This window comes from Anabrus simplex, chromosome 1 (assembly GCF_040414725.1).
Source record: "Anabrus simplex isolate iqAnaSimp1 chromosome 1, ASM4041472v1, whole genome shotgun sequence".
Classification (NCBI taxonomy): domain Eukaryota; kingdom Metazoa; phylum Arthropoda; class Insecta; order Orthoptera; family Tettigoniidae; genus Anabrus; species Anabrus simplex.
In genome coordinates, this window is record NC_090265.1 from 60,180,992 (window position 1) to 60,193,964 (window position 12,973).

The 12,973-nt window shown below is 38.1% G+C and overlaps 1 protein-coding gene across 1 annotated transcript in view; it reads right to left on the reverse strand.

The window, feature by feature from the left end:
• The window catches only part of LOC136861115 (meiosis-specific nuclear structural protein 1), a 162,240-nt gene that overhangs the window by 50,388 nt on the left and 98,879 nt on the right, over positions 1-12,973 (reverse strand). The window contains exon 6 of the mRNA XM_068228024.1: positions 11,480-11,596. Coding sequence (XP_068084125.1) covers positions 11,480-11,596 — 117 coding nt within the window. The remainder of the gene's footprint in view (positions 1-11,479; positions 11,597-12,973) is intronic.

Consider the following 12,973-nt stretch of genomic DNA (forward strand, 5'->3'; position numbering starts at 1 on the left):
ACCTAGATCTAGCTCCATTAAATCAAAGGAAAAGACATGCCTGGTGGACCTCTGATTATGATAGAGTACATGAAAAAAAAAAAAAAAAAACAACATCAAGCTTGGTTGAAATTTCAAGCTCACAAAACTGAAGAAAACGCCATGAACCTCAAGAATGGAAGAAGAGTTTACCCAAATTATTAGAAGAATTAAGAGAAAATATCAAAAAGATTTAATCAACTCTATTGAGGAAAATTATTATGAAACCAATTCTGGAGATTATTACAAAGCCTTTGGTAAACAACTGCAAAAATACAACCCCCCCACTTTATTGTTGGAAAATACAGATGGAAAAATAGCGCATAACAATAAGGAAAACACAGAAATCGTGGTGGAAGCATTTAACAAGCCTTTGAACAGTGATGAATCTGGAAAGCTCTTATTAATTGATACACATACCGTGATAAAAACAAAACCAGAAAATACGAGGACGGTTTGAAAAGTTCTCGGAATCACCGCTAGATGTCAGTGCTAGAGCAAGGAGGTTCCCGCGCAATAATCACACATCCTTTGTGAGTGAACAAGTGGCGCGTCAGTGCTCTAGCTGCAGGAGTGTGGTAGTGATGACTCTTTGTTGTTGTTCCCGTGTAGTGATTTGTGACAATGGAAAAAGCTGAGATTCGAGCAGTGATTAAATACTTTGTAAAAAAAGTTATGAAAGCAAAGGAAATTCACGCCGAATTTCAGAACACACTGGGGGACTCTGCTCCTTCATTTTCAACTGTTGCCAAGTGGACCAGCGAGTTTAAATTTGGTTGGGAGAGCTTGGATGATGATCCGCGTAATGGACGGCCAAAAAGTGTTATGACCCCAGAATTTATCGCAAAAGTGCATAAAATGGTCATGGAGGATCGTCGACTGAAAGTGCGGGAGATTGCTAAACTGTAGGGATGTCTTCTGAACGGGTATATTATATTTTAACCGAAGAATTGGGTATGAAAAAATTATCCGCAAGATGGGTGCTGCGGCTCTTGACATTGGACAATAAACGCACCAGATTGGAAAAGTCCGAACAAAGTCTGGCCCGTTTTCAGTGCAACCAACAAGATTTTTTGCGCCAGTTTGCGACTACAGATGAAACTTGGGTCTACTACTATACCCCAGAGACAAAACAGCAGTCAAAGCAGTGGAAACATGCTGATTCACCACCACCAAAGAAAGCAAAGGCAGTGCGTTCGGCCGGAAAGTCATGGCCTCAGTTTTCTGGGATGCAAAAAGCATTCTGCTGATAGATTATCTTCCTACTGGCCAAACAATTACGGGGCAATACTATGCAAACCTCCTAGACCAACTACAGGAAAAGATATGCGAAACAAGGCCTGGTTTGTCAAGGAAAAAGGTCATCTTTCATCAGGACAACGCTCCGCCACACACAAGTGTTATTGCCATGGCAAAACTTCATGAACTGGGGTACAAATTGTTGCCACATTCACCTTATTCACCTGATTTGGCACCATCAGATTTTCATCTATTCCCCAAAAAATTTTCCTCGGTGGACGGAGATTTTCTACAAGGGAAGAACTGACAGCCGAATTGGAGAGGTATTTTGCAGGCCTGGAGGAATCTCATTTTCGAGATGGGATCAAGGCATTGGAACATCGCTGGACCAAATGCATTAGTCTACAGAGAGACTATGTTGAAAAATAAAAGCAGTTCCACCGAGGTAAGATACTTAATTGTAGTACATTCCGAGAACTTTTCAAACCACCTACGTATAAACCCACCTACAGCAAAAGAAGTTGAAACAGTGCTTAAAGAAATGAAGAACTACAAAGCGTGTGGAGAAGGCCAGGTTTTTGCAGAGATATGGAAATATGCTGCAGTGCAACTCAGACATCCCTCCATATGATATTACAGAAGAGTTGGATATCAGAAAAATATCAGAAAAAATCCCAGAACAATGGACAACAGCTATAATTAATCCAATTCATAAGAAAGGTGAAAGAAATAATCCAGACAACTATAGAGGTATTTTCATCCTTGACTGCACATATAAGATTTTCTCTAAGATACTATATAATCGGATTAAAGAACAACTTGATCAAGAGTTAGGTGAATACCAGGGAGGCTTCAGACCTTGGAGAAGCTGCTCTGAACAAATAATAACTTTGAAGCTAGTCATGGCATATTACAGAAAACAAAACAAGCCCCTTTCAATAACATTTATAGATTTCAAGAAAGCTTATGACTCTATCCACAGACCATCATTATTAAAAATTTTAAGACATTTTGGACTTCACTCAAAGCTAATCAAATTGATTGAACTTACTCTAACTAATACCATTTCTAAAATTAAGTTCGGAGGAGAACTTTCTGAACCATTCTTGGTAACAACTGGTTTAAGACAGGGTGACGGATTGTCACCTCTTCTTTTTAACTGTGCACTAGAGTACGTTATGAGGGAATGGTACAAGAACAACTCGAAAAATAAAAAAAATTGGAACCCAGAAGGATAACACACATTTGAACTGTCTAGGATTTGCTGCTGATCTAGCTCTTCTGGCCAGTGATATTCAGGAAACAAAACAACAACTAAAATCTTTACAGAGAATAGCTCCAAATACTGGTTTGAAAATTTCATTTGAAAAAAACAGAAATTATGCTAACTCAACTTCCGCTTGCAAACATAATTAAGCTGGGAGACCAAGAAATAAAAAAATTGTAGAAAAATTTAAATTAGGTGATATAATCACATATAACCTGAATGAGAAACCAGCATGGCAAAACAGAAGAGATAAACTGGTTACAGCACAGCATGTTACAAAGAATACACATAATAAAAAGTGTCTCTCAATAGCAACCAAATTGAAACACTACCAAACAATCACCCAGCCACAAATTACATATGCAAGTGAAACACTATTCAAAACAACAAACACAGTTGCAATAGATAGAGTACTCAAGTTAGAAAGGAGAATAGTGAAGACCTGTTTAAATAAAAATTATCAAGTAAACGGAGTCTGGAGACTAGCTTCTAATGAGACAGTTTATAAAGAAATAGAACCTGTGACTAGCAAAATTAAAAAGAAACAAATATCATTCTCAGGCCATCTAATACGGTCACCAGAAAATAGAATCAGTAGAAAAATAATAGAAAAATTATGGAAGAGTAAGAATAATATTAGATGGATCACAGAACTTAAAAAAGACATGAGAGAGTTGCATATTACAATAGAAGATTTAAAATACAAAACCAATACACTCAAAATATTAAGAAATAAACACACTAGACTATAGACAAAAATCAACAAGCAGAAAATAGGAAGAGTGATTCCAGAAGCAGAAATAAAATTGCGTTCAGAAAGGATAAAACAGTATTAGGCTGACAAAAAGAAGAAAAACTTCCATAAACCTGACTAAGTAGTCCTATGTTGGCTAAAAAATTAAAATAACTCTTAATGAAAGAATAAAAACACTTACAAGTCACTTTGAAGTTTTATTACATAATTCACTTCACACGTTCTACATCAGCTATAAGAAAGGATATTCAACGTCCTGTAATTAACATGACAGGTATACAGTAGATTTTAATTAGGAGGAGATGACTTTACTAAATAAAGGCCTAAAACACAATATTCCACCCACACTAAATCAGAATGTACCAAATAATTTAATGACAAACTGTACCAACAATTGGACAGCATTAGAACATCTATGAGGAAGAGGAGATTGAACTTCTATGGTCATGTCACGAGAATGGACAATCAGAGGCTCACCTACAGAATCTTCCACACCATCTCTAGAGGGAAAGCGACTAATGCCAAGCGGGCAAGATTCGTCACAAAACACCCTCAAGAATTGGACATTGCTCCCAGTGAAATTTATGACAGGAATAGGTACAGAACGTTGATCAGAACATCAAACTCTCTCCAGTCACTAACAGAAAAAACACGTGTTAATTTAATCAAATAAAACATAATGAGCTTTCTTTAATTTTTCACTAATTCCTATTGGTCCATCTCCAAATCCCTAGATTCCCCAGAGAACATGCCCCTGCAAGCTGATATCTATGAACATAGCTCTGGAAAACAAGGGAATGGTATCAGACAACCTCTGCATTCTTTACAAAATACTAGTGCTATTGGCAGAGAGTCTTTTTCTTTTATTTACTTTCCCTCCTCCTGGATTGTTATAATGACTTGCTCAATATCATCATCATCATCATCATCATCATCATCATCATCATCATGTCCGGCTCCATGGCTAAATGGTTAGTGTGCTGGCCTTTGCTCACAGGTGTCCCGGGTTCGATTCTTGGCAGGGTCGGGAATTGTAACCATTATTGGTTAATTTCGCTGGCACGGGGGCTGGGTGTATGTGTCATCTTCATCATCATTTCATCCTCATCACGATGCGTGGGTCGCCTACAGGTGTCAAACAAAAAGACCTGCACCTGGCGAGCCGAACATGTCCTCGGACGCTCCTAGCACTAAAAGCCATGCGCCATTTAATTTTTTTTCATCATCATTGTTCCGGGTTTACCCGGGGAGCAGAAAGAGGTTAAAGAAGGTGCTTGGGTGAATGGTTCTATCTACAATATCAAAATTAATTTAAAACTTGAACTGAAGGTTATATTTTTTCAGAAAACAACAAATTAACAATTTTCACTTAGTGAACTTAACATATCATGTACAAAAACAATCTTGAAACAAGACTAGGAAAGTCCAAGATTAGTGATTTTTACAGATTCTGGGCTTCAAGCCCCTAGTTTTACAGTTTTACGAATGGAAGTGGAATAGTTTAGTTAGGGACAGAAATCACCTAATTCAAGAGCACTTGCTCCTTAAATCACAATATATAGCCTCCCAGAGGCACACTTTACAGTTACAAAACTTTGAAAAAGAGCTAAAAGGCTCTCAGTTTTCCAAGCCTAGTCAAGGCGACATCAACTTACACTCACTGGCCTCTCAAGGCACAACTTACAATTTGAAAATAATTTTATACAGAGGTATTTAATACCCAACCTATGGGGCCTTCATGGAGAAAGAACAGGTCAAATAACTGGCCCAAACACAAAAGGAATGGAGGCGTACACTGCGCTCCAAGATAATGTAAACTTAAAAACCTACCGGGCTCTAGGCCGATGAAACAGGGGCTATTCCCAAACTACTGAGGTGACTCACATAGAAATTACTGTAATCCATAACAAAGGTTGCAAAATCACAGACACCTCAAACCAAGATGAAGGGGAACTCGAGAGGGTAACTCACTCTCTATCCCCAATTTACAATTAAATATTTTATGAAGTGTTTACATTAGCCGAAAGAGAAAAGTTACATTTTAGAAAAGTAGGTTACATAGTTAAAGATTCGGACCTTCCGCTCAGAAGCAAGAAGATGGAATTATGTGGCCATTACCTTGTAGATGTTCTAGCTGTCAACGAAAGAGGCCTCCTGCTTAAACACACACACTCAGTAAGACGACGATCAATTGGCCAGGAAACGTGATAAGCCGCAGTTTATAAACCTTCAGGGAAGGTTAAATTCATCCCAAAAGGACATGTTTTTGATAAACAGGCGAACATTAAATTTGCCTAGTTCGAGATCATTCAAGAAATCAGGACACACCCTCTTAATTTTTACTGGCTAACACAAAGTGAACAAGAAATGCAGGATTGGTTGAAAATTAATCACAAAATTTCCTGATTGGCTAGTCCAAAACTGGCGGAAAGAAAAGGAAGTATTGCTAACCCAAAAATAAATGAACATAGATCAGTTATGGGACACCCTAGAAATACAAAACTTCTTTAAATTATAAGTTCTTTCCCTAAGTTCTTCCACCTTGCACCAGGGTGTATGATCATAGGTTTTAGTAGTGTCATCTGTAGAAAACCGTCCAAACTTCTTGATGAATAGCAAACAAAACAAGGAGAAATTCACTCAGTTTAGGAAACTTCACAACAAAACAATTACTTAATTTTTCAGTGGTGACATCTTCTGATTAAAAAGTTCCTGTTGTAGTAGTTTCCACTTTTGTTCGATAGAGGAGTTCATTAAGGCACTTATTTGAATGTGCGGCATTGAGGTGTACCTCCCGGTACAGTCATCGTCATCATCAATTGTAATGGGAAATTTATTTGTACTTCCTACAATGATAGGCTTCCTAAATCCGACAAAGTATACCATTCAATTTGAATACTGAATGCATGTTTAACGATGAAGAGTTTTCTGGAGTTAGTCCTTCTCGTATGTAGTTCTCTAGTGGTGATTTCTAACAATTTGGGTGGAGCCTTTAATGGCCAAGACGGCTAAGTCACGGTACAGATTCTTGGGAATGCTCACACTTTTGAAGAACTCAACTAAGAATTTTGATATGGTTCTTCTTGTCCTGATGAAAAGTCCTACAACCCTTATACAGATGATGTATGATTCTTTGAAGTAGCTGATGGTTGGTTCATATATGGCTCGCTTCTCCGTATCTACCTCTGCTGGTTGACTTGAGTCGACCTCACATCTAATGGTGGGGTCCAGAATACATGCTAAGTCCTTTTCTTGGTCAACTCCAACATATCTATTCTCCAGTTGCTTCCACTGTCAACAACACATGCCACCTTTTCATGTACCTCGTAACCTTTCTGGGAGAATGCTACTGTAATTCTAGATCTTATTCTGTAGTGCCTAACGTTCCTCAGCAAGTCCCCCTGTGGACATGAACCAAGAACATGAGCTAGGCTTCCAGGCTCACTGCAGTCTGCAGTGGACTCCATCCCAACTACGTCCAGGGAGAGCACGTACAGGAACCACCTTGTATTGCATTTTCAGCGCGGCTTTCCACTCTTGAGCCGGAGAGTCCATTTAGGGTGTCGATCCATCAGTTAGCTAGTGTGTATTCCTGATAGAGGATGGCTCCCTTACCATGAGTTCTTAATGCACACCATTTGCTATACTATTTTTTTCCTTAGCATTTCTCTTAACTTCCTTGAGCTAAGTTCTTTGAGTTGAGTGTTAATCTGCATTTTTTAGGTCCAGTCTCTGAACACACAGTTTTCTCTCTTCTACCAGATTGTGGAATGATGTTATGTACTCATTATGACACAAAAGATGTTAATATTTAAACATTCACCAACTTCCTTTTCACCAGAGTGAAATGTATTCCATTACAGCATATCTTTCTGTTTGCTGATGATGATGATGCTTGTTGTTTTAAGGGGCCTAACATCGAAGGTCATCAGCCCCATCTTTCTGTTTGTGATAGGAAACCTATATGTGATCATCTTTATCACTCTTATTCTCCTCTAAGCCGGCTCCATGGCTAAATGGTTAGCATGCTGGCCTTTGGTCACAGGGGTCCTGGGTTTGATTCCTGACAGGGTCGGGAATTTTAACCATAACTGGTTAATTTCGCTGGCCTGGGGGCTGGGTGTATGTGTCGTCTTCATCCTCATTCCATCCTCATCACGACACGCAGCTCGCCTACGGCGTCAAATCAGAAGACCTTATCTGGCGAGCCGAACTTGTCCTCGGACACTCCCGGCACTGAAAGCCATACGCCATTTCATTTAAATTTCATTCTCCTCTAAGCAGAATGTCTCAAATTTCTTTTTTCAAAACAATTTTTTTGCAAATGGAAATTGACCACTCCGAAAAAGGAGTAGTGTTTTTAAAATGTTGCAAACTTTGGACTGGGAAGACTTGGGAGTAAGGAGACGAGATACTCGACTATTGCAATTTAGAAACATCAATTTGAGGGTAAGTTTCTGTTTTGCAATCGTAACAAAAACTCACTTTTCTTATTTCCGAATGTTCAATCCCCTAAAATATTTTATTCTTTTTCTTTCCAGACCTTCTCTCTTGAATTTTATCAGATTGAAATCTTCAGTATTCTCCAGTTGACGAATTAAGAAATATGGTAATAAGATCCTATTCTCCCATTTTCAAGGCCAAAGCTTAACTTCCACCACATTCAGTGCACTGAAGCTATGTCAAACCTCAAGAAACATTAACTGTATGATAATGCTATGAATCAAATTTTAACATGTAAAAGAACTTTTCTAAGAAAGTGGTGGACAGTATTATAGAAAAACAGAGTATATTGATTTTAGTTTATTTTTAAATATTCTAGAAAGGACACGGATTCATCAATTTTAAATTACTCAACAGTAATAATTCTGTATTTTAATTAGATAAAATCATTTTTGAGACAGTATGGCTGAAGTAGACGTAAATAAAAGACGAAACATGTACAAAAGAAAGCATAAAATACTTTAAAATTAAGTGCATTCTCACTTGTAAAATGTAAAGTGAAGTGTACTGGTTGGATGGATCATTAAACCAAATATTAGTTCTTAATTATGTGGTATGTTTCGAGTTGTCAGTGATGAGCTGGGGTGGAATGACGTACGTAGAAGAACAAGCTTGAGTGGAGCTTTTAAAAGTAGCAAAGATCATAATATGAAGATACAGTTGGAATTCAAGAGGACAAATTGGGGCAAATCATCATTTATAGGACATGGATTAAGGGACTGGAATAAATTATCAAGGGAAATGTTTGATATATTACCAAGTTCATAGAAAATATTTAAGAAAGAGCTAGGTAAACAATTATAAATAAATGAGGTAAACAGTTGATAGGGAATCTACCACATCGGTGACAGACTAAATGCAGGTGACTGATTGAACTGATTGATTGAATTGATTGATTGACTGACTGATTGATTGGTTGATTGATTGATGTTGTCTTGGAATTGCCAATTTCCTGGGTGCAAGATGGAAGGAATTCTACAGTAAAGGAGCTAGAGAGAGACAATGCACACCCACCAGTCATTGTTAACATTACTAATCAAATCATCATCATCATTCTAAACCATCTCCAGTTTCCTGAGTGTGGTATATGAGCCTCCTCCATCCCATCCTGTCCTTGTACCATTCTTTCTCCACCAAACTGTTCCAATCATGACCTCTCAGCAGTACATCGTTCTTAACTAAATCTATCCATTTCCTTCGTGGCCTTCCCATGGGTCGTCTTCCTTCTACTTTTCTGTCAAATTCCTTCCTTGCAGTTCTGTTTACTGGCATCCTCTTCATGTGACCAAACCACTTCAGTCTTGATATCTGAATCTTATTGAGGAGAGAATCATCTATTCCTACTTCTTCTCTAATTTTCTCATTCCTAATCTCGTCTTTCCTGGTTTTCTGGATCATAGTGCATAGGAATTTCATTTCAGCTGCCTGAAGTTTGGAATTATCTCTATTGGTCAATGTTGTGGTTTCGAGACTGTATGTAAGAATTGGTGTTTTTTTTTTGCTAGGGGCTTTACGTCGCTCCGACACAGATAGGTCTTATGGCGACGATGGGATAGGAAAGACCTAGGAGTTGGAAGGGAGCGGCCGTGGCCTTAATTAAGGTACAGCCCCAGCATTTGCCTGGTGTGAAAATGGGAAACCACGGAAAACCATCTTCAGGGCTAGAATTGGTGTATAATAGGACTTGTACAATGTCATTTTTGTTTTCATGGGTATCTGCTCATCCCACAGCAGGTGTGTTACCTGGTGGTAAAATTGTGTTGCCTTATTGATTCGATTGTTCACCTCATGTTTTGCTAGATTGTCATTTGACATAACGCTACCCAAGTATTTGAAAACTGGAACGGTGTATAGTTGGGCTTCATTTAACATGACTATTGGTTCTGCTCCTTCCGAATACACTTTCATCACCACTGTCTTGGTCTTGCTGATGTTTAAATGATATTTCTTAAACTCCTCATTCCAGCTTTGCATTCTCTCTCCCAATTCCTCTTCTGAGTCACTCCAGATCGCAACATCATCTGCAAATGTGAAGGCTTTGATATCTCCATGTTCTTTCCTTTTAATAGATTTCATTACTACATCGATTACAATAATAAATAGAAGTGATGACATTGAGCTGCCCTGCTGCACTCCTCTCTTTGTTTCAAACCAGTCCGACAAACCCCATCCTACTTGAATACAGCTTCTATTCCCACTATACATTTTCACTGTCTATGAGGCTGTCTCGCACTTGAAATTCTTTCCAGTATTTTTCCATTAGCATCCTAATTGCAAATATAAGGTCTGTAGTTCACCTTCCTGGTCTGAAACCATACTGTTCTTCTGCCAAAATTGGTTCAACAATATCTCTGATTCTGGTCTCTATTATTTTTTCCAATATTTTCAGGACATGAGACAGTAGTGTGATACCACGGTAATTCGTACATTTTTGTCGGCTTCCTTTCTTGAACAGAGGTACAATGATGCCCATCTTGTTGTCCTCAGGAATAGTATTTTCCTCCTATATCTTGTTGAGCAGTCTGTAGAGCCACTGGATTCCTGGAATTCCTGCTGCTTTCAGCATATCTGCACTCAGTTCATCTATGCCCACTGCCTTTTCTTTCTTCATGCTCTTGAGCGCATTTTCAACCTCAAGCTATGTAATTGGTGGTTCAGTTGTGGTTTCTCGACTTGGCTCTCCTCTAAGCGTTGTTATGTTTTCTGTATCTCCATTCAGCAGCTTTTCAAAATAGATCTTGAGTTCTTGTTTAATTTCTCCCTCTTCTTGTGCCAGAGTTCTATCATCACATTCTATTGCTTTTATGGTCTCTTGATCCCTTCGCTTGGTTTTCACTACTCTGTATAGCAATTTCATATTTCCTCTACTGTCTTCTTCCAGTTTGTCTGCAAACTCATTCCATTTCTTGTCTTTTTCTTCCCTTACAATGTTCTTTACAGCAAGTTTCTTGTTCCTGTATACTCCTTGAATTCTTTGTATTTCTTGTTCATTTCATTCTTGTCCCTGTTTTTGTTTTTCCTTGTCCAGTGCCTTCTTTATTTGGTTTCTTTCTTTCACCGCTGTTTTCACTCTATCATTCCACCATGGTGTCTCCTTTTATCTTTTGATAGAACTTGTAACTTTACATAGGTTTTTGGCTTCTCCCACAAAGATGTCTTTGAAGGCCTTCCACTCTTCATTAACGCTGGTTACTTCACCCTTCGGCAAACTCTGTTGAATCCCTAGTTTGTATTCTTCCTTTATTTGGACTTCTTGCAACTTCCAAGTTTTAACCCTTGGTTTTTTCATAATAATTTTCTGCGTTTCATTAGTCTTATGTTTGAAGTCTACTATCAACAGTCTGTGGTCACTGTCCATGCTTTCACTAGGGATGACTTTACATCTGTGATGTACCTGCCACCATCTTTATTCGTGATTACATAGTCAATCAATGTTCTATACTGGCCATCCCAACTGTACCTTGTTATTCTGTGACTGTCTCTTTTTTTTAAGAATGTATTTTTGATTATAAGATCAAATCAAAGGAATAAACTCCACAACAAATGAGATTAACCATGGTAACTGTTGTTTTAGGGGACCTAAAACACAGTATCAGTTCAAAGGTTGACAGCTATGATTCAGTCATACTGAGGGTGGTTTGCAATAACCACCCCTGAATCATTTCCAAGTAATAAAAGGAGCAATATACAAATTTTACCTGTTTTCTTCCTCAATCTCTCGCTTCTCTTTTTGTTTGAACTCTTCTCTTGCCCGATTGAATTCATCCATTTCCTGTTTAGATTTTTGCATTTTTATCATTCTTTCTTCCATTTCTCTGAAACATACAAAATATTAACATTACAAATCATATACATAATAATGAATGATGATAACAAACAACAATTCATCAAAAACAGGTACTGCTGTGGACTAATCCTAACAGAACAGTCATAATTTAAGGAAGATAGCCTTCTCTACTGCTTTATTTTATGGTCTTGGGACGGGTCATCACTAGGGTTCGGATGTTGAAGACCTGAAAACCTTCCAAAAATGCTCTTAAAAATAGCTAAATGAAGAAGAAAAGAAAACCTACAACCTGTTTTCCAGTCGTTGACCAGGTCAGGGATGGAATGAATGAAGCCCCCATCTTGCAGTGAGGATAGGAATTGTGCCAGTTGCAAAGCCTGTTGCACTCTTCTGGGGCAATGATTAATGACTGACAGACGAAATGAAATGATATTGGAGAGTCCTGCTGGAATGAAAGATGACAGGGAAAAGCGGAGTACCTGGAGAAAAACCTGTCCCGCCTCCACTTTGTTCAGCACAAATCTCACATGGAGTGACCGGAATTTGAACCACAGAACCCAGTGGTGAGAGGCTGATGTGCTGCTGCCTGAGCCACAGAGGCTTATCCTTTAAAATAGCTAAATATGTCCCAAAGAATTGAAAATATGACCAAACGTATGTGTTTCCAACAAATGATTTTTGCCACTAGTCGTTTCATGTTAAAGATAGTCTACAAATCATTATAAGTCTACAATTCATTACACAGTCTTATTGTACTACTTCAATTAATTTATTTACTAGTTATTTCAAATTAGTTTCACTAATCTCTATCATAAATTTATTATCGATTATTAAACTGTGGTCAGTATCGAAGATATTTTTAATTAATATTCCAGTCTTATACCGTGACAGAGACCGCATCGCTGCTCCTGCAAATCAATGAAAGTCGCATAAGTTATCAGAATTGAGAATGTGCCGACAGTCACCGTGGGCGCATAATTCAATGAAATAAAATGCAGAAAGAAAAAATACATAGGCCTACCACTTATTCCTCATTCATCTCAGCATTTTTGTGTCTAGAAGTGTCGCTATGCTACTGGACATTAAAACACTTTATTGCAATTACTTTAACTTCACACACTTTGCAGAACAGGATTTTTCCTTTGGTAGAGAAGTATTCCTCTCTGAACTCTTGAACACAATTTCTTAATTTAACACTTTCATTGCACTTACTTTAGGTATCAGCTCTATTTCCGTTAACGTAACTATGAAGCTTTGAAAACTATCCTTGTTGAAATGTTTAAGAACCCCACCAACCTGGACCCATTGTTTTGGGAAGCCAGGTTCTGCCTGTCACAAGTCAGGACAAAGAGCGAGTGATAGAGGAATAACATCTATTTAAAAAACCTTGGTCCAGTTGGCCTGG